At 41.3% G+C, this 25,309-nt stretch overlaps 1 protein-coding gene across 2 annotated transcripts in view; it reads left to right on the top strand.

Annotated features, from left to right (window-relative positions):
* LOC110523369 (1-acyl-sn-glycerol-3-phosphate acyltransferase alpha) overlaps positions 1 to 25,201 on the top strand; it is a 33,261-nt gene extending 8,060 nt beyond the window's left edge. Inside the window, exons 2-6 of one of the 2 annotated variants that reach the window (XM_036976991.1) lie at positions 1,932 to 2,065; positions 19,133 to 19,308; positions 19,668 to 19,763; positions 20,420 to 20,492; positions 20,670 to 25,201. In XM_036976991.1, the coding sequence (XP_036832886.1) occupies positions 1,932 to 2,065; positions 19,133 to 19,308; positions 19,668 to 19,763; positions 20,420 to 20,492; positions 20,670 to 20,836 (646 nt within the window). In that variant the 3' untranslated portion in view covers positions 20,837 to 25,201. Of the gene's footprint in view, positions 1 to 1,931; positions 2,066 to 19,132; positions 19,309 to 19,667; positions 19,764 to 20,419; positions 20,523 to 20,669 lie in introns of both variants that reach the window. The other variant, XM_036976992.1, reaches the window with a different exon arrangement.
* Positions 25,202 to 25,309: the final 108 nt, after the last annotated feature.

Below are 25,309 nucleotides of genomic sequence, written 5' to 3'. Positions count from 1 at the left end.
AGCTGGCAATCGCCGGCTTTTGGCTGAAAAATGTAATAAAATGAGAAGACGATTGGAAATAAAACTGTTGCTGGCCAAAATGACTGTGAGGAGAAAAAAAAATATTTCATATTATGAGGCATGTCTTGCCTTGCTTCAAAGTAGCCTATAGGCAGAATCTGACCATGGAGGCAATGATTTCATAGACTTCATAGGCAGTGAGTGAGTTTCAAGTTTGGGGAAGCTCACAATTTATCCTACCATTTTCTACCGTTCTGTGTGCCAATTATGATTTTCATATGTACATTTAAGTCGAACAGTTTCATTTCAATAACGTTTTCATTTCTCAATCATTTTCACGTGGTTAATCATAAAAATCTGAATTAAATCGATAAGTCAACTAATACGAGATCACCAGCTTCTGCCATATGGACACATTGATACACCGGGATCCATTGGCGGCTAAAGAGATGAGCGCATGGAACTCATTGTCCATAGGTCAATGCAGCAGTACACCTATAACTTCAACTGCTCTTTCACACTGAGGATTGGTGATTATCGATGGGGAGATTGTTGGAAAGTTTTTTTTCAAATAGCATAATGTGAAGAACTATACTTTTAATATACACTACATGGCAAAAGTATGTGGACACTTACTCGTCAAACATCTCATTCTGAAGTCATTGGCATTAATATGGAGTTGGTCCCCCCCTGCTGCTATAAGTCTCCACTCTTCTGGGAATGCTTTCCACTAGATGGAACATTGCTGCTGGGACTTGCATCCATTCAGCCACGAGAGTTAGTGAGGTCGGGCACTGATGCTGGGCGATTAGGCCTGGCTCGCAGTCGGCGTTCCACTTCATCCCAAAGGTTTTCGATGGCGTTAAAGTTGAGGCTCTGTGCAGGCCAGTCAAGTTCTTCCACAGCGATCTCAACAAACCATTTCTGTAATGACCTCGCTTTGTGCACAGTGACATTGTCATGCTGAAACAGAAAAGGGCCTTTCCCAAACTGTTGCCACAAAGTTGTAACCACAGAATCATCTAGAATGCCATTGTATGGTGCTGTGTTAAGATTTCCCTTCACTGGAACTAAGGGGGGCCCGAACCATGAAAAACAGCCCCAGACCATTATTCTTCCTCCACCAAACTATAGTTGGCACTATGCATTTGGGCAGATGGCGTTCTCCCGTCTTCTGCCAAACCCAGATTTGTCCATCAGACTGGCAGATGGTGAAGCGTGATTCATTACTCCAGAGAACACATTTCCACTGCTCCAGAGTCTAATGGTGGCGAGCTTTACACCACTGCAGCCGACGCTTGGCTTTGCGCATGGTGATCTTAGGCTTGTGTGCGGCTGTTCGGCCATGGAAACCCATATTATGAAACTCCCGACTAACAGTTTTTGTGCTGACGTTGCTTCCAGAGGCAGTCTGTAGTGAGTGCACTCGGCGGTCCTGTTCTGTGGCCTACCACTGAGCCATTGTTGCTCCTGGATGTTTCCATTTACAGTTGACCGGGGCAGCTCTAGCAGGGCAGACATTTTACGAACTGACTTGTTGGAAAGGTGGCAACCTATGACAGTGCCATGTTGAAAGTCACTGAACTCTTCAGAATGGGCCATTCTACTGCCAATGTTTGTCTATGGGGACTGCTCGGCTGTGCTCGATTTTTATACACCTGTCAGCAACGGGTGTGGGCTGAAATAGCCAAAACCACTAATTTCAAGGGGTGTTCACATACACAAAATGTGTAAATGTAGTGTAACTAGCCTACTCATTATGATTAGGAAGTAGTCGGTCTGCTCACCTGGTGATCACGGACTGAGCAGAACTGATGCTCTGAAACTCTGCCGTTAATGTCTTTGTTTTTTTCTAGTCACACCGTTTGACACTGAAATGGTTTTCAAATAAAGATTGAATTGATTATTGTTGTTCCTTCCTTGGTTTTCAGGGTGATCCGCGCTCTGGTTCGTCACGTGAAGTACTTCCTGGGTCTGAGGTTTGACGTGAGCGGCTTGGAACACCTGCAGACAGAGGGACCCTACGTCATCATCTCCAACCACCAGAGCTCCCTGGATGTACTGGGTAGGAGACACACACAGATGGATGAACGGACCGACACACTCACAGATGCACACTTACGCGCGCACACACACACTTTTGAATAGGATAGAGGCGTTTCCCTGGTCTCTCTGAGTCTCTTCCCTCTTGTATTGAATGCAAACACTGTGTTTCTCCCTTCTCACTAACTCCACCTTACCCGCCATAGCTCACTTCCTAAGGGAATCTTCTAGTAATGGTTTGAGTGCTGGCAGTCACAGAGCACTCTATTTTGAGAGAGGAGGATAGTGGGGATTGATACGCATGGTTTCAGTGGGCGAAGACTGACAACTGTCAGTTGGAATAGCGTCACACAAGCTCCGATCACTGACATGGCTGTCTAAGTCTAAACCCAACACCGACTCTGTATCCTAACTCTAGGGCTAGACAGCACTATTTTAAGATGGTGTATTTTGTAAATAATGTGGTTACAGATGTTTGACATTAGAGAAAGGCATGGATCAATATAAACTGCATTATGCTTGGCACCAGAGGATTGTGCAGCACTAGCCTTATTTGATGCCATGAGGCTGACTGGCTGTATTTAGTTATTGAATGCAGAATGTGTTATGCATTTTTACATCGAAATTGATCATCTTTGGTATCCCCTCATGGGAGATTTTGTTTGCATTCTAAAGGTCTTTGAATGATATGTCTATTCAGAGAGTTGGTCAGGAGAGGAATTCTTAGTATGTCTCCTACTGGATTCTCATAGGGCCTAGGTTGTGTTCCTAGTGTGTCACATTGATTTAAGTGTGTGTGTGTGGGGGGGGGGGGGGTCACTTTAACAACTAGCTGGAGGAGTCAGTGTGTATGTGTCTTGGTGGTGACTGAGTGATATGAGCTGGCTGCAAGCCAGGAGACTGACAGCAGGAATGTAAGGGAGGGGGAGCGAGGGAGCGAGCAAGCATGTGGGAGGGAGAAGGTGATTGTGTCTGACAGCGGGAGGGAGAGAAGGAGTGTGTGACAGTGAGGGAGAAGGAGAGAGGTGCTTCATTAGAGCTGATAACACACCGCAGGAGGCTGATGGCTGATCTAGGGTCGGAGTTTCCATACCAACCTCCCATAACAGATCATCTACTGAACTACTGCTCCACCTGCTGATCCCAATCCTCATGAACAACCCCGACCTTCTGTCCCTAGCTTCGCACCCCATGAACAACCTGGCTTACTGTCCCTAGCTTCCCTCCTCATGAACAACCCCGGCCTTCTGTCCCTAGCTTCCCTCCTCATGAACAACCCCGGCCTTTTGCCACTAGCCTTTCTCTCTGCTCCTGGCCTCAAAGAGCACTTTGTTGGGCCAACTGGGTTGACAGGACACCAAAACAAACAACCATCCAGACACATGCCAGCGATATAGATCAGACTCGCTCAAATGATCAATACACTACTGTTTACATTGACTAAAGACAACTCTCTAGGGCTCATCCTATTTAGTCGACTGGTTGACTGTTTGGTGGATAGGCTGTTGGACCGATAACTTTTTTTAGTCGGGCAGTTAAAATGATTACTTTTTGATTGACACCTGTCTCAGTGGACTAATCCATAGTGTAGGCCACGGGGATGGCTCACCAGTAGTACAGTTACCGTTTGTTTGGTTACCGGAACTTCTGTTAACCTCTCCACAACATACGGTGATCGCTACATAAATAGTCATATTAAACATTCATGTAAATACAAGTGTCTCACGTGTTTCGAAAGCCTAGAATCTTGCTAATCCAACTGCGTTGTCAGATTTAAAAAATGATTTACTGCGAAAGAATACGCTGCGATTATCTGAGCACAGACCCCCATATCAAACTACTTATTCAGCCAGCGCTTGCATAACAAAATCACAGATTGCATTGAAATAAATCGTTTACCTTTGAAGATCTTGCTCTGGTTGCAATCCCAAGGCTCATTGTTACACAATGAATGGTCTTTTGTTCGGTTAAATCCATTTTTTATAGCCTAACACAAAACATTTTGTGAACGCTTATCTCGTTGAATTTCGTGTCATTTTCGACGTAACATCCAACATAAATATACAGACTTTCCCTGACTTTTTATCCAGTCATGTTTGGTTTCCTTGCAATCAACTGTTTGTTTGTAAGTAACACAACCAAACCTGATGGGTCATTTTGCGGGACGTATTGACCCGGAAAAAACGATTGGAAGACAACAAGTGACGAGCCCATTGTGCACCAATTATATGACCACTGTCTCGTTGATTGACTGTCTTTTAACCCAATGACCACTGATCGTCTTGAAATCTAGCTGGGTAGATAGCCAATGAGCAGAGGTAAACGGCAATATCCCAGGATTCTTTGTTGTAAGACAAACCTTTCCATTGAACGCTGGCGTAAGGACCGTTCTTTCGCCATTGCCAATTCAACCGTGAAGGAGCAAAGCTTATTACGCACAGCAGTATTTTGGTGACTTGCATCTTCAGCTGTTTATTTATCCAACATCATGGCGAATAAGTCAAGGAAAGCTAATTCTAAGACTAGATATATACGAATGTAGAAACAATTTTAGAGGAAATTCATTGTGAAAGTGAGACAGATCTGCTTTTTGAAGACTCCATTTTGAAGACTCTGAAACTGAGGCATATTTTTTGAACGGAGAGGACATTGTTTTGGACTGGTAAGTTGCTCTCATGCTAATGCCGTTTTAAATTAATATAAAGTATTATTTGTGATTGTTTTTACATTTTATTTGCAATATCTAAAGATGTAATGAAATGGGTAATGTACACGTTAGCTATTCATTGTGAGTGAGGGTCTGTTTGTTTGTATGAGAACGACCATAGCTGTATGTATGTATGTGTATATATATATGTATGTATATATGTGTGTGTGTGGTATGTATGTATGTATGTATGTATGTATATATACATATATATGTGTATATATATGTATATGTGTATATATATGTGTGTGTGTATATATATGTGTGTGCGTATATATATATATATATATATATATATATATATATATATACGCACACACATATATATACACACACACATATATATGTATATATACATATATATGTGTATATATAGCTCAAAAAAAATAAAGGGAACACTAAAATGACACATCCTAGATCTGAATGAATAAAATATTCTTATTAAATACTTTTCTTTACATAGTTGAATGTGCTGACAACAAAATCACAAATGATCAATGGAAATCAAATGTATCAACCCATGGAGGTCTGGATTTGGAGTCACACTCAAAATTAAAGTGGAAAACCACACTACAGGCTGATCCAACTTTGATGTAATGTCATTAAAACAAGTCAAAATGAGGCTCAGTAGTGTGTGTGTGTGGCCGTGCCTCTATGACCTCCCTACAACGCCTGGGCATGTTCCTGATGAGGTGGCGGATGGTCTCATGAGGGATATCCTCCCAGACCTGGACTAAAGCATCTGCCAACTCCTGGACAGTCTGTGGTGCAACGTGGTGTTGGTGGATGGAGCGAGACATGATGTCCCAGATGTGCTCAATTGGATTCAGGTCTGGGGAACGGGCGGGCCAGTCCATAGCATCAATGCCTTCCTCTTGCAGGAACTGCTGACACACTCCAGCCACATGAGGTCTAGCATTGTCTTGCATTAGGAGGAACCCAGGGCCAACCGCACCAGCATATGGTCTCACAAGGGTTCTGAGCATCTCATCTCGGTACCTAATGGCAGTCAGGCTACCTCTGGCGAGCACATGGAGGGCTGTGCGGCCCCCCAAAGAAATGCCACCCCACACCATGACTGACCCACCGCCAAACCGGTCATGCTGGAGGATGTTGCAGGCAGCAGAACGTTCTCCACGGCGTCTCTAGACTCTGTCACGTCTGTCACATGTGCTCAGTGTGAACCTGCTTTCATCTGTGAAGAGCACAGGGCGCCAGTGGTGAATTTGACAAGCTTGGTGTTCTCTGGCAAATGCCAAACGTCCTGCACGGTGTTGAGCTGTAAGCACAACCCCCACCTGTGGACGTCGGGCCCTCATTCCACCCTCATGGAGTCTGTTTCTGACCGTTTGAGCAGACACATGCACATTTGTGGCCTGCTGGAGTTCATTTTCCAGGGCTCTAGCAGTGCCCCTCCTTGCACAAAGGCGGAGGTAGCGGTCCTGCTGCTGGGTTGTTGCCCTCCTACGGCCTCCTCCATGTCTCCTGATGTACTGGCCTGTCTCCTGGTAGTGCCTCCATGCTCTGGACACTACGCTGACAGACACAGCAAACCTTCTTGCCACAGCTCGCATTGATGTGCCATCCTGGATGAGCTGCACTACCTGAGCCACTTGTGTGGGTTGTAGACTCCGTCTCATGCTACCACTAGAGTGAAAGCACCGCCAGCATTCAAAAGTGACCAAAACATCAGCCAGGAAGCATAGGAACTGAGAAGTGGTCTGTGGTCACCACCTGCAGAACCACTTCTTTATTGGGGGTGTCTTGCTAATTGCCTATAATTTCCACCTGTTGTCTATTCCATTTGCATAACAGCATGTGAAATGTATTGTCAATCAGTGTTGCTTCCCAAGTGGACAGTTTGATTTCACAGAAGTGTGATTGACTTGGAGTTACATTGTGTTGTTTAAGTGTTCCCTTTATTTTTTTGAGCAGTGTGTGTATATATATGTGTGTATAAAATATATATATATATATATATATATATATATATATATATATATATATATATATATATATATATATACATACATACATACATACATACATACATACATACATACATACATACATACATACATACATACATACATACATACATACATACATACATACATACAGTGCCTTGCGAAAGTATTCGGCCCCCTTGAACTTTGCGACCTTTTGCCACATTTCAGGCTTCAAACATAAAGATATAAAACTGTATTTTTTTTGTGAAGAATCAACAAGTGGGACACAATCATGAAGTGGAACGACATTTATTGGATATTTCAAACTTTTTTAACAAATCAAAAACTGAAAAATTGGGCGTGCAAAATTATTCAGCCCCCTTAAGTTAATACTTTGTAGCGCCACCTTTTGCTGCGATTACAGCTGTAAGTCGCTTGGGGTATGTCTCTATCAGTTTTGCACAATTTTTTCCCATTCCTCCTTGCAAAACAGCTCGAGCTCAGTGAGGTTGGATGGAGAGCATTTGTGAACAGCAGTTTTCAGTTCTTTCCACAGATTCTCGATTGGAATCAGGTCTGGACTTTGACTTGGCCATTCTAACACCTGGATATGTTTATTTTTGAACCATTCCATTGTAGATTTTGCTTTATGTTTTGGATCATTGTCTTGTTTGAAGACAAATCTCCGTCCCAGTCTCAGGTCTTTTGCAGACTCCATCAGGTTTTCTTCCAGAATGGTCCTGTATTTGGCTCCATCCATCTTCCCATCAATTTTAACCATCTTCCCTGTCCCTGCTGAAGAAAAGCAGGCCCAAACCATGATGCTGCCACCACCATGTTTGACAGTGGAGATGGTGGCCAGGGTGATGAGCTGTGTTGCTTTTACGCCAAACATAACGTCTTGCATTGTTGCCAAAAAGTTCAATTTTGGTTTCATCTGACCAGAGCACCTTCTTCCACATGTTTGGTGTGTCTCCCAGGTGGCTTGTGGCAAACTTTAAACAACACTTTTTATGGATATCTTTAAGAAATGGCTTTCTTCTTGCCACTCTTCCATAAAGGCCAGATTTGTGCAATATACGACTGATTGTTGTCCTATGGACAGAGTCTCCCACCTCAGCTGTAGATCAGCTGTAGATGCAGTTCATCCAGAGTGATCATGGGCCTCTTGGCTGCATCTCTGATCAGTCTTCTCCTTGTATGAGCTGAAAGTTTAGAGGGACGGCCAGGTCTTGGTAGATTTGCAGTGGTCTGATACTCCTTCCATTTCAATATTATTGCTTGCACAGTGCTCCTTGGGATGTTTAAAGCTTGGGAAATATTTTTGTATCCAAATCCGGCTTTAAACTTCTTCACAACAGTATCTCGGACCTGCCTGGTGTGTTCCTTGTTCTTCATGATGCTCTGCGCTTTTAACGGACCTCTGAGACTATCACAGTGCAGGTGCATTCATACGGAGACTTGATTACACACAGGTGGATTGTATTTATCATCATTAGTCATTTAGGTCAACATTGGATCATTCAGAGATCCTCACTGAACTTCTGGAGAGAGTTTGCTGCACTGAAAGTAAAGGGGCTGAATAATTTTGCACGCCCAATTTTTCAGTTTTTGATTTGTTAAAAAAGTTTGAAATATCCAATAAATGTCGTTCCACTTCATGATTGTGTCCCACTTGTTGATTCTTCACAAAAAAATACAGTTTTATATCTTTATGTTTGTAGCCTGAAATGTGGCAAAAGGTCGCAAAGTTCAAAGGGGCCGAATACTTTCGCAAGGCACTGTATGTGCAATACAATGGTATTGTGTAGAATGCAAACCCATACATCTCAACACAGCCAGCATGCTTCCTCAATCAGTCTACTTTAGAGGGAGCATCAAGGAGCTTGCTGGCTACAGCACCACTGCACCAAGCCCTGTCCCTTCTGCTCCTGCCACAAGTGTTCATCTGCCCAAATATATTTGTGCATGCATGGATGTGCCTAAGGGCCAAAAGGGCACAGCATGGAGGTGTTACTGTGTTTGCAAAATGAAGTATCCCATCACATGCACAACATGCTCAGCGACCCTCTGCTTTACATCAGATAGAGACTGCTATGGCATCTGGCATCAGCAGCAGAATATTGTCTAGAGTTTGGGCAAAGTTGGTGGGGGCTAGGGTCAGTATGTTATATCTGGAGTACTTTTCCTGTCTTATCCGGTGTCTTGTGTGAATTTAAGTCTGCTCTCTTTCTCTCCTTCTTTCTCTGAGGACCTGAGCCCTTGGACCATGCTTCAGGACTACCTGCCATGATGACTCCTTGCTGTCCCCAGTCCACCCGGCCTTGCTGCTGTTCCAGTTTCAACTGTTCTGCCTGCGGCTTTGGAACCCTAAACTGTTAATTTTTACTCTTGAGGTGCTGTCCTGTTGCACCCTCTACAACCACTGTGATCTCCACCCGGGACAGCCAGAAGAGGACTGGCCACCCCTCATAGCCTGGTTCCTCTCTAGGTTTCTTCCTAGGTTTTTGCCTTTCTGGGGAGTTATTCCTAGCCACCATGCTTCTACACCTGCATTGCTTGCTGTTTGGGATTTTAGGCTGGGGCTATATAAATTGATTTGATTTGATAGAGGACTGAGGGTCTTACAAATATTGAAAGTGTGTAAATAGTTACCCATGTTATTTTGTAAATGTGTGTGTGTGTGATATATAATATATATATATATATCTCAATTATTTTTTAGAATACCATTTTGGTATTTTGTATATAGTTATTTGTTTCAAAACGTATACCTTCACCAATTTGGCCACTTGGGTACATTTGGGCTACTTGAGTGGGACACCTGGGTGACTTCATGATAAATGTCATGTAGCACACTCATTTTGGAAGTTATCATTCTGAAACTTTGCACAAGTACTGTTGCCCTCTTGTATTTTTCACTGAAATGGTCCCCATCATCCTATCTGAATGTTTGTTTTATCTTGTTCATTTGAAAGATGATATAAAAATAAAAAACTTTTTTTTTTTCATTGTTTTATCTAAACCAGATCTATTTTATTATATTCTCCTACATTCAATTCACATGTACACAAACTTCAGAGTTTTCTTTCAAATGGTACCAAGAATATGCATATCCTTGGTTCTGTGCCTGAGCTACAGGCTGTTAGATTTGGGTATGTCTTCAGGTGGAAATTGCACAAAGTAGGGGGGAGCTCTGAGGTTTTAATGCATTCAATTTATTATTAGTCATTTACAGTTGTCATTGTCGGAGTGGACACGTTGTTTGCAGAGCACACAACCTAGGCTACACAAGTTATTATTTCATTCCATTTACGAGTTGTCAATTTATGAATTGTTTAGTTTTGGAGCGCTCCTCTCAATGTTGAGTAAGGACGCGCACCTGATTTATGCGCAGGCTACCTTGCGCGCAAATGTATGTTTATAGATGTGCCCATTTGGGGATCTGATAGTATTTGAGTGTCTTGACTCACCACCACTAATGAGCTTTGGCGCTTCTCGAAGTAATTTCTTCACATCAAACGGAAAATAAACAAAGTATGTTTTTACATCCATTGAGAATGACAATAGTTCCTCAATGTAGCCTATTTGAACCTTTCCAGTCCTCTCCCTTTCAAAAACCACTCAGGGTGAAAGGGGAAAAGAAAGTCCTGCTCTGATCTAGTGGAACGTCCAAAGAGGCCCAGCTGTTTACTTCTTATCCCTTGCGCTAATAGCCTACAGCTGTGTCTGTCTGGATCTCACTGGTTCTGGAAACTCTGAGGTTCCAGAATTATTCTATACAATGCTGCAAGTTTGTTAGTGCAAGCTTTTGGCTGGACCAGCTAGTTGTTAAAGTGAACATCCTTTTCGGCGAAATGTACCGTTTTGAATCCAAATTTGGTGACCTACGTGATTCGTGTAGATTCGGGGGCTTTGGATCACTACTGGCTGTAAGCGAACGAGTGATGCGCTTTTGAAAGCGATACTGTCTGTATCCAAGGCTCAGCCAATCCTTCACGTAACAGAATGCAGCGCGCGGCTGAAGAGAGCAGAGACAACCAATTTGCTAATTACAGAATCAGCGAGCGCTCTGGAAAGACTGCAGTCGGGTGTAAAGGCAGTTTGCCGAACGATAACGAAGAGGTAGGGGAGAAGAAGCCTGACCAAGGAGACGGGGATGAGAAGGTGATGAAGTGTACTTCATGAGCTGTGACCGAAATACAAGTGGCATTTGGAAAGTTCGAGGTTATGGAGAAAGTGTGGTGGAACAAGAATTGTTAGCATTGTTAAGTATCTTGTTATAGTAGCTGGATCAAATTCTCCGTTAGCTAGCCAGAGAAATATTGAGCAACATCAAGTAATTGAGTTTATTGTGTGAAAATTAACTGGCTAATAAAGTCCGACAGCTAGCTAGCTAACGTTACAACGTCAGATGAGCTAACGTTAGTAATCTAACCAATTTGCTATAGTATTAACGTTAACTGATATACAACTCCTTGCCGTTCCTCAAGTTTTAACGCGTTAGTTGCTTCCTGCCTGGACCCTGGCAATTTGTGTAAAATGATAACTAGCGAACGAACTATCTGAACTAATGTTTCCCCTTTAATTTTCAGAATGAGAGCATTAGGTGAAAGTCAGGTCGTTGTTTGTTAAACAAATGAATTCAGGGATAAAGTGTAGCTGGAGCTGGGCCTGGCTTATGCTGGATGCCAATAGAGGTGAAAGAAACGCCACACACTTTCCTTCTTTCAATATAGTGGATAAAAAGGGGTATGCCAGGTGTACTCTCTGCCTGAAAGAGATCAATTATGCCAACAAAGGGTATCATGCTCCACTGGCATATTGTAGAACAGATGTCCACCGGCAGAAAGTGTACAATGTAATAACGTGCAGTGTAGCCCAAAGATATTGCTTTTGTTGCGTTGAACTTGAAAGTAACACCTTTGGGATTTGAGGGGGATTATTACATTTTTTACTCTGAATGTTATTTTTGCATGCATGTAGCCTTGTGCACTTGATCAATGTCTATAGTGGTCACTATAATAGAGCAAAAATGGAATGCCTGTTTGTTTCATTCTATTTTTAAGATGTTTTTACCCCAAGTGCAATATTTAGATGTGTGTGTGTGTGTGGTCACAAACATTCTATTATAAAGGCTGTCATGTCTAACTGCAATATTACTATGTTTGTTTTCAAGACTTGAGTGTCACTTGCAGTGAAGTCTAGGCAACAAATAACATTGGATTGCTTTCCTTACATTTTTTTAGCTGTGAGTTCGGTTCACATTAACCACTTTTTATGTTACACACATACTGATGATGTAGATCATATTCATTGTTTAATTAGTTAAAACCTGGGATTTGTTTGCATGTTTCAGTGTGAAAAAAGTGTCACCTTTTTGGGCCCTCGCCAGTTCGCATCCCTGGGTAAGAAAAATTGGCACTCCAAATGGGAAAAGGTTGCCGAACCCTGGTGTAGCCTATTAGCGGCCACTTCAGTAGCCTAATGACAGAATCTGCGAAGGCAAGCAGCAGCTGTCGGCGACAGCCCTATAACTCCCTACAAGGCATGGCGACTTGACCCAGTACCAAATTCCAGACCAATCAAATGCAAAACTTTACTGATTCTAATCAGCCACCTCAAACAAATACAGGGCTCTACAGTGTGACCATTTTACTCGCCTATGTGCCTAAATATTTTTGCTGTGCGACCTGAAATTGATTTAGGAGCACCATTCTAGCTTTAAAGGGTAGGTAGCATGAGTTTTTACCCACCAATGTAATAGTGTGGTCAAAGAGGTAGTAACTTAGTTATAGTCACGATCTGGTTACATAGTTATGTTTTGGGGTTATTACATATTTATTAACTTATTTCCAGATCACTTCTAAACTACCCACAATGCACTATTTCTCAACGTCGTATGGAAGATCTACTGTGGCTACATAGTTCGTAGGCTAGCTTGGTAGCTAGCTCAAGGTGGCTTACGTTAGCCACACCTCATGCTATTTATGGCTTTGAGGCTGTTATCTAGTGGGAACCCGTTAGTAAGGCAGGCTCTGGTGCTATCTTGCCGTGAGTTCAAAATGTAAGAGAATCATGCCTGCTTTCTCTTTGTGTAGTACCTCGTCTGTTTTCCTTTTTGTTTTAACTTTTCGGCATGTTCTCTGTGAAGTAGGTTATGGGAGTTTTGTAGATTTTTCTACCTTGGCTTGGTGCTGGCGCACTGAATAAATAAAACACAGAAATGTAGTTATAAGAAAAGCACAAACATGAAAATTCCCATTACAGCATGTTTGTGCAACGGTATCTTATCAGAGAGAAATAGGCGAAGCATTAATATGTTGGCTGGATAGCTAGCTAGCTACATGAAGTAAGGGTCACCTGGAAACACTGACCAACACTTTGGTTCCTACCCTGTCAATAATTCCTCCCTCGTTTATTCATTGGTCCTCCCCACGATATTCCAACTATTTAATTAGAATAATCATATTTACAACAGATCACCAATTAACTAGGAATGTATATTTTTTGCCAACATCGTGTGTGGAAATGATAATAGAAATGCAGCGATTGATTGAAAATGCCAAATATTATTTTTGTTTGGAGTTGGATTAAAAAGTATATATGGAGAAAGCCCCATTAATAATTTGTGAACAATTCATACAGCATATTTAGAACTTGTATTATTCAGAAACATAAAATACTGTCACGTCAAACGTTTTGTGATATATATTGCCCAGCCTTACTACCTACCCTTTAATATTTCAAATGTTCCATTGTGCTCCTAACGTCTTTGTCTACATTTTTCAACTTAGGCTCACATGTACTCCTTGTAAAAAAGGTCAGTGTAGAGCCCTGCAAATAGATGACATATTAACTGTGACTTTGTAAGGCTAGTGTGAGATAAGGTGAGATAGGTGAGAGAACACCATTCAAGGTCAGAAATGTCCTCACAATAATAATCAGACCACTGTGCATTAAATGTGAAGTCGACTGATCAGACCACTGACTCAACAGTGTGATTACCAACAACAGCAGGGCTCTCCAGAGGGTGGTGCGGTCAGCCTAACACATCACCAGGGGCACACTGCCTGCCCTCCAGGACATTTACAGCCACAGGAAGGCAAAGAATATCATCAAGGACCTCAGCCACCCGAGGCACGGCCTGTTCACCAGCTACCGTCCAGAAGGCGGACTGTACAGGTGCATCAAAGCTGGGACCGAGAGACTGAAAAACGTCTTTCTCCAGGCCATCAGACGTGTTAAATAGCCAGCCTCCGCCCAGTACCCTGCCCTGAACTTAGTCACTGTTACTAGCTGGCTACCACCTACTCTACTCTGCACCTTAGACTGCTGCCCCTATGTACAAAGTCATTGAACACTGGTGACTTTTTAATAATGTTAATATACTGTTTTACCCACTTCAGCAGGTATTCATACCCCTTGACTTCTTCCACATTTTGTGTTACATTCTGAATTTCAAATGATTCAATTTTTCCCCCAGCCATCTGCACACTACCTCATAATGACGACGTGAATACAGAAATATCTCATTTACATAAGTATCGACACCCCGGAGTCAATGCTTTGTAGAAGCACCTTTGGCAGCAACTACAGCTTTGAGTCGTCTTGGGTATGTCTGTATCAGCTTTGCACATCTGGATTTCCTCCCATTTTTCAAGCTCTGTAATGTTATATGGGGTGATTAGCAATCTTGAAGTCTTTCCACAGATTTTTTATGGGATTCAAGTCTGGGCTTTGGCTGGGCCACTCAAGGACTTTCACATTCTTGTTCTGAAGCAATTCCAGCATTGCTTTGGCTGTGTTGCTTGTGGTCATTGTCCTGTTGGAATGCAAATATTGGCCCCAGTCCAAGGTCTTTTGCACTATGAAACAGGTTCTCATCTAGGATTTGGCTGGATCTTCATTATTTCCTCTGGCCTTTACCAGTCTCCCAGTCCCTGCTGCTGAAAAGCGTCCACATAGCATGATGCTGCTACTACCACGCTTCATGGGTTTTCTCCAGACATTGCGCTTTGCATTCAGGCCAAAGAGTTAAATTTTTGTCTCATAAGACCACAGGCATTTTTGCCTTATCTTGCGTGCTGTCGTGTCTTTTTCTCAGGAGTGGCTTCTGTCTGGCCACTTTCCCATAAAGTCCAGATTGGTGAAGTGCTGTAGAGACTGTTGTCCTTCTGGCAGGTTCTCCCATCTCAGCCAAGCAGCTCTGTAGTTCTGTCAGTGATCATTGGGTTCTTGGTCACCTTCTTCTTGCCCGGTTGCTCAGTTTGGTCTGAAGGCCAGCTCTAGGCACACTACCTGGGGTCGGGTTAACACGGGCTTTTGTGTTTATCATGCATAAGAAATATATTGCTGCATTTTGTAAACGCAGATCTAAAATGCTTCTTGTGATTTCTGCTTGGCATTAGACACATTTTGTAAACGCAGATCTAAAATGCTTCTTGTGATTTCTGCTTGGCATTAGACACATTTTGTGAACGCAGATCTAAAATGCTTCTTGTGATTTCTGCTTGGCATTAGACACATTTTGTGAACGCAGATCTAAAATGCTTCTTGTGATTTCTGCTTGGCATTAGACACATTTTGTGAACGCAGATCTAAAATGCTTCTTGTGATTTCTGCTTGGCATTAGACACATTTTGTAAACGCAGATCTAAAATGCTTCTTGTGATTTCTGCTTGGCATTAGACACATTTTGTGAACGCAGATCTAAAATGCTTCTTGTGATTTCTGCTTGGCATTAGACACATTTTGTAAACGCAGATCTAAAATGCTTCTTGTGATTTCTGCTTGGCATTAGACACATTTTGTGAACGCAGATCTAAAATGCTTCTTGTGATTTCTGCTTGGCATTAGACACATTTTGTAAACGCAGATCTAAAATGCTTCTTGTGATTTCTGCTTGGCATTAGACACATTTTGTGTTTCAGTTGCGCTTTAGCACTCCGATGAGAATTCACGAACATGCAGACATGTGTGAGCGCTCAGTCAAAGTTATTTTCTTGGTGTAGCCTACTTTACTCTGGTAAATGCAAGATTAACTTTAAGAAAAACATTAGGACATGTAGCTGGCTACATTCTTTCTATGATAAACGTTGTACATTTGTTGGCCTTGCATAGTTTTAGCAAAAAATACCTTGCTTTTTCATTGTAAGCTCATTTACTTGTGTGGCTGCTAGCCAAATAGCATTGCACTTCTGTTGTCATCTGATGAAAATTATTTATTTTTTCTGCCTAATGTGTTGCGCTAATGCATTTTTTTGTGAAGGAGAACATTAGTTGCGCGCTCCTGATCACACTTGAATTCTAACATAAAACGCATGTGAAATGGTTTGAAATGCAGATTTTTTTTTAAAGATCTGCATTTTGAAAATGCTCTAGAAATGTGTATACCCTTCCCCAGATATGCATAATTACAATCTCGTAGATCTGCGGACAGTTCCCTGGACTTGGTATAGTTTCTGCTCTGACATGCGCGATCAACTGTGGGACCTTATGTAGATGGGTAATGTTTCTTTCTAATTCATGTCCAAGCAATTGAATTGGCGACAAGTGGATCTCAAGGATGATCAAAGGAAATTGGATGCACCTGAATTCAATTTGGAGTGTCATATCAAAGGGGTGGGAGAACTTAACTAAGTTAGATTTCTATATTTCATTTTGAAAAAAATTATATTTTGTCACTTTGTCATGAGGTATTGTGTGTAGATGGGTGAGATTTAAAACCATATATTTGATCATTTTTTAATTCAGGCTGTAAAACAACAATGTGGAATAAGTCCAGGGGTATGAATACTTTCTGAAGGCCTTGTGTATATACTGTATTCTAGTCAAGGCTCATCCTATATAGCTACAGTTGTACACACCTTGTCAATTCATATTTTTTCTACACACACACACAGTGCACACAGTGCAAATACAGTGCATTTGGAAAGTATTCAGACTCCTTGACTTTTTCCACACTGTTACGTTACAGCCGTATTCTAAAATTGATTAAATAAAATGTTTTCCTCAACAATCTACACACAATACCCCATAATGAAAAAGCGAAAACAGGTTTTTATACATTTTTGCAAATGTATTAAATAAACATACTTTTATTGGGTCACAAGGGCAATACAATCATAAAAATAAAATATTACACTTTTACATTTGTTTTGTAACTTACACACCCCCATTCCAAACATGTTCCAATGTTGGACAAACCACAATATATATAAGGTGCCAGTCAAAGGTTTGGGCACACCTACTCATTCAAGGGTTTTTCCTTATTTTTCCTGTTTTCTACACTGTAGAAGAGTAGTGACGACATCAAAACTATTAAATAACACATATGGAATCATGTATTAACCAGAAAAGTGTTAAACAAATCAAAATCAATTTGAGATTCTTCAAAGTAGCCACCCTTTGCCTTGATGACAGCTTTGCACACTCTTGGCATTCTCTCAACCAGCTTCACCTGGATTGCTTTTACAACCGTCTTGAAGTAGTTCCTACATATGCTGAGCACTTGTTGGCTGATTTTCCTTCACTCGGTGGTCCAACTCATCCCAAACCATCTCGATTGGGTTTGATCTCTGCAACATGGTTGCCATGAAAAATCTTTGAATGAGTAGGTGTCCAAACTTTTGGCTGGTACTGTATGTGAACATCAGATGCAACTCTGTATTCCCAGTCATGTGAAATCCATAGACTAAGGCCTAATGAATTTATTTCAATTGACTGATTTCTTTATATGAACTGTGTAACTCAGTAAATTGAAATTGTTGTATGTTGCATTTATTTATGTTCGGTGTACATATTTTTATACCATGGCATTGTTGAATACTTTTTTTCAGATTGGCTTGAAGTGCATTCTAGAGCATGCACTATTTTCTTCTACCATACAGTATATCAAGAACAGAATAATTGAATGGCAATAGTTCATTGTCACCGGCAAGTGTACACATTTCTGGGGCATTGTACCATGGCTATAATTTGTCTGGAGTCTGGAATATGTAAGGGATAATCAACAAGGGGCTATGCGTCCTCTGGAAAGTAATGCAACTCTGTGGATGGTTAGATCCACTCCGTTAGTACGTTGTGGAACAAACCTTCTACGTTCATTATTTTCCATAAAACACACATCCCCTCATTGATAATCCCTTACATATTCCAGACTCTGACATTGCTCCTTCTGATGTTTCATAATGTCTTTTTATTTTGGGGATTTGTTTGTATTCGGTGTTACTGCACTGTTGAAGATAGAAACATAAGCATTTTGCTGCACCTTTTGATAGTATGTGTACGTGACCAATAACATTTTGATTAATTTGTTTTTAATGCACAGTGGTCTGATTATTAGACTTGTGCCTTTAAGGCCTAACACGGAACCCAAACCGGCAATCGTGCATCCATTTATTTTGTCCCCCTACACCAAACGCGATCACGACACGCAGGTTAAAATATCAAAACAAACTCTGAACCAATTACATTTAATTTGGGGACAGGACGAAAAGCATTAAACATTTATGGCAATTTAGCTAGTTAGCTTGCACTTGCTAGCTAATTTGTCCTATTTAGATAGCTTGCTGTTGCTAGCTAATTTGTCCTATTTAGCTAGCTTGCTGTTGCTAGCTAATTTGTCCTTGGATATAAACATTGAGTTGGTATTTTACCTGAAATGCACAAGGTCCTCTACTCTGACAATTAATCCACACATAAAAAGGTCAACCGAATCGTTTCTAGTCATCTCTCCTCCCTACAGGCTTTTTCATCTTTGAACTTATATGTGGGTATAACCAATGAGGAGATGGCACGTGGGTACCTGCTTCTATAAACCAATGACGAGATGGGAAAGGCAGGACTTGCAGCACAATCTGCACCAGAATTAGAAAGGACTTCTATCTTAGCCCATGGCAACGCAGATGCTCGCGAGCAGTGTGGGTACAATAATTGAATAACATAGATTTCAAAATGTATTTTGTCACGCTCGCCCAAGCAACGTGAGCGGTGTAGTCAGGGTATTAGTCTCATTCCAAATCATTCAGTTGTGTCAATGAAATCCTTGTGCAAAACTGTTAATTCAGTTACATGCATGGTTGGTTCTTAAGTTTTAGATTCAACCCCACATGATGACGATTTCATACAGATGAAATATCCCAGCAATCAGATCTAAAAGATCCTTGAATGCTTCATTTACACAGGCAGCCCAATTTTTATATTTTTTCACTAATTGGTCTTTTGACCAATCAAAACACATCTTTTCACATCAGCTCTTTTTCAGTGCTGATCTGAGTGGTCCAAAGACTAATTAGTGAAAAAATATTGGGCTGCCTGTGTAAATGCCTAACAGATCTAATAGTCTAGATCTTCTCGAAGATCATGTTCTCCCTCAGGTCTAATGGAGGTCCTGTAACAGATCCACCAACAGATCCTTTCCAACCCCCAGGTCTAATGGAGGTCCTCCCAGATCGCTGCACCATGGTTGCCAAGAAGGAGCTGGTGTACGCTGGCACTGTGGGCATCGTGTGCTGGCTGGGCGGCATCGTCTTCATCAACCGCAAGAAGACAAGAGACGCCAAGAGTGTCATGGCCGAAGCTGCCAAGACCATGCTGGATGACCAGGTAAATCAACAGGACTAATTTATTGGACCAGATTAATTCGGAAACCCGCGCTGTGCTCTGGAGCCTTCCAATCTAACGACTAACTCCATTCTGAAAGAACAATAATGTATGATGTCAGGGAGTGACATACTGTTAGATCATAAAAATTAATTAAACAAATTAATTTCATTCCCAAGCCAGTATATCCTGAAACTTAACCCAAGTTTGAATACTTGTAACTTAATAAAAAATACTTGATTTTTTTTCTATGTTTATTTCTGGTTTAGTGTCCAGACCTTTCTCCACCACTGATATTTAAATACTGTTTCCATGCTTCCACATAGGCCTCACCTTTGACCCCTAACCTTTGCCCCCTGTAGATCCGTCTTTGGGTGTTCCCGGAGGGTACGCGGAACCAGAGGGGCGACCTGCTGCCCTTCAAGAAGGGAGCCTTCCACCTGGCAGTGCAAGCGCAAGTGAGCCACAGGGCCGTGTGTGTGTGTGTGTGCGGGCATGCCTCTATTCCAGTGTTCACAAGGGGGACCTAACAACCTAGCATTGAGACTGACTGAACATCATATGAATTGCAGAGGACATTTTCACTACCTTTGGCACAGATGGAAGACAAAGGGAGTAGGAGAGACTGAGAGAAGCAAAGACAGAGGGAGCAATACAGTGGGAGAGAGAGACCCAGAGAGCCTAATGGAAAGGGTTTCTAAGGTTATAGATGGAGGGTGATATCGGATGAGTGTTGGGGAGAATGAAAGACTGAGGAAGGGAGACAGGTGAAATAAATGTAAAGAATAACGTTACATGAAACAGAGCCAGACCGACACCGCAGGTTCACTCCAGGTTATGAGGTGTCGAAGTGTGTGTGTGTGCCCATAGATGTGTGTACAGACAGTCTGTGTAGGCCAGTCAGCCATGCATGTCTTTGTCTGTGTGTTCATGTTTGTCTTTGTCTTGCCTGAGGGAGGGAAGCATCCTTAAAAAGTAGATTATACTTGTTGGTTTGTGATCTTGGAAATAATAATGGTATTTTGGTATCCTGGGCTTAAATCGAATGTGGAACGAACTGTCATGGTAATTATATTTCTTGCTTCTCTCTTTCTTGCTTCTGTCTCTGTTCCAGGCTCCTATCATTCCCATCGTGTTCTCCTCCTACAGTAACTTCTATCTACGGAAAGAAAAGCAGTTCAACTCGGGTACAGATGTTTGTAGTTCATATTGAAAAGGTGTTATCCACAGCTACTCTTGACATTAATGGCTTATGATATTATTTATCGAAAGAAGTTGTCCTTTGCTTCCATGCAGACACGATGATGAGGGTTGTTGTGATGATGTTTACGATGATATTGATATTTATGCTATGCTCTAACAAGGGACCATCACACTGAAGATCCTTCCGAAGATTGAGACGAAGGGCATGACGTCAGACAACGTGGCCGACCTCTCCGACAAGTCCTACGACCTCATGCGCTCCGTCTTCCTAGACATCTCTGGCTCTGCCCCCGTAACCCAGAGCAACGGGCCCTCCTTGCACCACTAAACATGAACAACCTCTCATTTTCCTGTCCAACACACCAAACTCTTCCCCCCCCCCATTCTCTCCCCTCCACATCGTCCCAGCTCCCTACCTACCTACTTACAAATTAAGTCAAATATATTGGCACCCTCGCACTTTACAATGGCGCAGAATGTTCTGTTTTCTCTTTTCAAAACTGGTTGAATGGATGTGTCTTACCCTTAAGGCACCTGCAACTTACCACGGGTGAGAGAAATGACACCGTAAACAAGATAATTGCTTCCAACCAAGGAAATATTTTTTTTATAATTTAGTCCAGGCTATTTTTGACTTTGAAGTGAACAATCTCAATGTTAGAAGAAGAAAACATGTATTGGTCCTGTGCAGTTGTAAATCAAACAAATTCATGTGTGTATACCAAATGTTTTTTAAATGTCAACTTATCTTAAAAAACATAGTGAATCATGCAAGGGTGTCAATATATTTGAGAGTATCTCTACCAGGACAGAACGCACACACCAGGTCTACGTCATGAACTCTTCTCTGCTTTCTGATGTGTTGGCCTGGTCCAGTTTGGTTCTGGTTGGTTCCTGGTCTGACCTAGCCCAGTACATTCCAGCCCTGACCGCTCACTGCAGCAGGTTAGAACAGCATGAATGTGATGTGGGTTCATCATGCATTCCTTTTGGATTGCTCTGTTGTCCAGCATTTTGTTTTGTTTATCTGTTTTTAAGTGGCTTTATGGTTGTCTGATTTTATGGCAGTAGTTGTGCTTTCGCTGGTTTCCCTCTCCCTTCCTCCGGCTTGACTTTAGATTTTCGTAAATGTCGCCAGTGGATATTTATACCTTCTTCTGGTGCTGCCTAACCTCTTTTCTTAATGCGCTCTCAGACAATCGCAACACACAACCACCCTGCTTTAACATGCACACACAACAGTTCCCCCTGCTCAACACCACATCCCACCCAACCCCAGTGTATCCTCCCCTGTTCTGCATTCCAGCCTATTGTCTCTGTGAAGAACAGGGGGAACAGGGGGTCTGGAGGACCAGGGGGTCTGGAGGGGAGGTGGAGGGCAACAGAGGAGCGAGACGAGATTAACAGTAGTCGACTTAGGGACTTGTTCCTTATGTGTCTCAGTGGAATCCACTCTATATTGTTACTTACATACTGACCACACTGGCATCTCAACCACCTTATCACAATAGCTCAATGATATACTGCACCATGCTTGATATACTGTACCATGATATAATGTACCACGCCAAACAACAAGGTATACAACGAAGACAAGAGCCATCCTCAGTGAATTCATGGACTTTACTGGACATTTTTGGTGTACTACACAGATTTTCTTCATTCTTATTTTCTATCTGCCTAAGAAATAACCTGCATGTAACATTGAGCAAAGTGTTGTTTTTTTTGCAGCTGTGTTCTATATTTCTCTTTATTTATATCTACATCATATGGTCTTGTGTTCATTTTATTTGTGTCTTAAAGTTCTGTTCTTTGTGCATGGAGAACCTATTTAAGATGTATAAAAGGTGATTTTATGAAGTGCAATGTCCAACTGTTCAATCTAAAACTGCTCCAAAGTGTAAGAGTTCTAGGATGTATTCAAACAAAGCAAATGGAGCAAACTGAATGAAACGGAGGGACCTACTTGAATTTGTCCAATATGAACTCTGGTTTTGTTGGGAAAAGTGTGCTTTAAAGGTAACAGATTGGGGAGTGATCTAGATGTAACACGGGTACACGAGTAACATTTATTTATTAGCTAAGTCTTGTGCATTCTTTGCTTGGCCAAATGTTCCTTATTCTTACATGGCAACTATACTGAACAAAAATATAAACGCAACATGCAACAATTTTAAAGATTTTCCTGAATTACAGTTCATAGAAGGAAATCAGGAAACAAGTTCATTAGGCACTAATTCATGGCTTTCACATGACTGGGCAGGGGCACATGGGTGGGCCTGGGAGGCATAGGCCCCCCCACTTGGGCGCAAGGCCCAGTCAGTCAGAATCAGTTTTTCCCCACAAAAGGGCTTTATTACAGACAGAAATACTCCTCAGCACCCCTGCCTCCAGACGATCCCGCAGGTGAGGAAACCAGATGTGGAGGGCCTGAGCTGTTGTGGTTACACACAGTCTGCAGTTGTGAGCCAGTTGTACGTACTGCCAAATTCTCTAAATTGACACTGGAGGTGGCTTACGGTAGAGAAATTAACATTAAATTCTCAGGCAAGAGCCCTGTTGGACGTTCCTTCAGTCAGCATGCTAATAGCATGTTTCCTCATTTTGACACATCTGTGGTATCGTGTTGTGTGACAACTGCACATTTTAGAGTGGCCCTTTATTGTCCCCAGCACAAGGTTTACCTGTGTGATGATCACGCTGTTTAATTAGCTTCTTGATATGTCACCTGTCACGTGTATAAATTATCGTGACAATTTAGAAATGCCCACTAATAGGGATGTAAACAAATTTGTGCTCAAAATTTGAGAGACAAGCTTTTTGTGCCAACGGAACATTTCTGGGATATTTCAGTTCATGACACATGGGACCAACACTTTGCATGTTACATTTATATTTGTGTTCAGTATAGAAGGGCTGCTGTCAGAGTGGTTACCTTAGCTTTATACTTGATAAACTGGTGCTTTTCCTATTAATGGGGAAGAGGATGGATACACACAGTCATTACATACTGTGGTTTTCTGACCAATTATGATACCCAAAACAGAACTGAGAATATTACATTTGATGTTTTTAATCGATGGATGGTGTATGATATGTACAACTCTGACTGTGGGGAAAAGGCGCAGTCTATTTTTAAAGGAAGCAAGGAATTGGCTGAATGTTCTTGGCCTTGTATTCAAGGTAGTAATAATCAAAGTTGGGATTGTGAAGTTCGTAAACTTGTGAGAGGTTTTATATTCTGTAATTAATAGACAGATGACTGGAATGACTGAAATACTTTTTAATGTATGGCATTCTTATTATAATTTGTATCCAGATCTTGACATTTTTAATATTCACTGCCTTTACATTAGTTGGCTAAAATGACATCGCTTGAAGCTTTTTGCCTGTCAAAAACACCAGTCTGAGAATGTATTTCAGGATTATTTGTGTACTACTTATTGCATTTAACTCTTTATTTTTACATTTTTTAAGAACTTTAAGTATAACTTATTTCAATGGAATGTTGTTTTGCATACAGTTGGTTTCTGACACAAAGAAATGTCAATGGGTAATTGTTTTTATTTAAAATTAAGGTAAAGTAATTGAACACTTAATTTTATCTCCAGCTTTTTTCTTTGTTGTGCACCCAAACTTCCTGAGGTACAGGGTTGAGGGTCAATCAATTTAAATACAGTCAATCCAAAAAACCTCTACTTCAATTATCCTCAGTGCTTCTCTGAAACATGTTTAATTAGAATTTCAGTTTACCTCCTGAATTGACTGAATTGATTGACTCCAACCCTGTTGAGCCGCTCATGCTGTAGAAGTGAAATCATCTATGCTTTGTCTGGTAATAACCCTGTATACGAGGCCTCTTCATAGTCGATTGGCTACAGTAGCTTTACCTGCTGGGCTTTTGGCTTACTTGGTTCTGAGGAGTAAATCAACTCAAGGCCCGGGCTTTCCTCATCTTTATGTTCTTGAAGGCCAGTACCACCATGTAAGGAATATCGGTCTGAATACATCAAATAAATCTGTGACTTTTTGTTAATAGAAGTATATATTAACAATAGTAAGCCTTTCATGGTTTTTGTTATCTTATTGCAGTGGTGTCTTTTTAAAAATCTTACAACAGAGGTTTGAATGTTCATCAAAGATGCCACCAAATTGGTTTCAACCAAATGTATACTGTCATTGATTTTTAGACAATGGTCAATAGTTAGCCTATTAATCTTTTTATGATTATTTTCATGATGTTTTGTAGCTTAACTTTCTAGGTTGTCAGCTAAAAGCGTCATTGACTCAGATGACGATCATATGTTAACTCAACAGGCCTTTGGAGAGCCTAGTTGGTTGATCTGGCTGTTGTTTACAAAATTATATATAAAGATATTGGAGAAAGATTTAAAGTATTCTAAATATGAATAAAGCACTTTTCATGTTGAGTTTGTGGTTATATTTAAAAAGAACAAATCTTATCAAAATATTCTGAATTTCACCAAAGCAATTAAAGTGTAATCTGTTGGCTTTAGATGACTGAAGCATTGAGCTGGCCAAGGCGTCTTGTCTTATGACATCCTGCTGAGCTGTCTGTGTGGCCTAGACGTACACACACGACAACATAGAAGCCCATTGTAGTATCTGGTTAATATCGACAATGTAGTATTTCTTGATTTCACAGAAATATTGATTAAACATGTTTGATGAATTCTTTGGAAAATGTCTTTTTTTCTTAAGGAGCTGTTGTAGAGCTTTATTACTGTTTCTTAACTCTCCATAGAATTGAAATCGGCAACTAGTAATGTGTTCATTGAGT

Source organism: Oncorhynchus mykiss, chromosome 5, assembly GCF_013265735.2.
Source record: "Oncorhynchus mykiss isolate Arlee chromosome 5, USDA_OmykA_1.1, whole genome shotgun sequence".
NCBI lineage: Eukaryota > Metazoa > Chordata > Actinopteri > Salmoniformes > Salmonidae > Oncorhynchus > Oncorhynchus mykiss.
The sequence above is the reverse complement of the archived record's forward strand: the minus strand, read 5'-3'. Positions and strand labels throughout refer to the sequence as shown.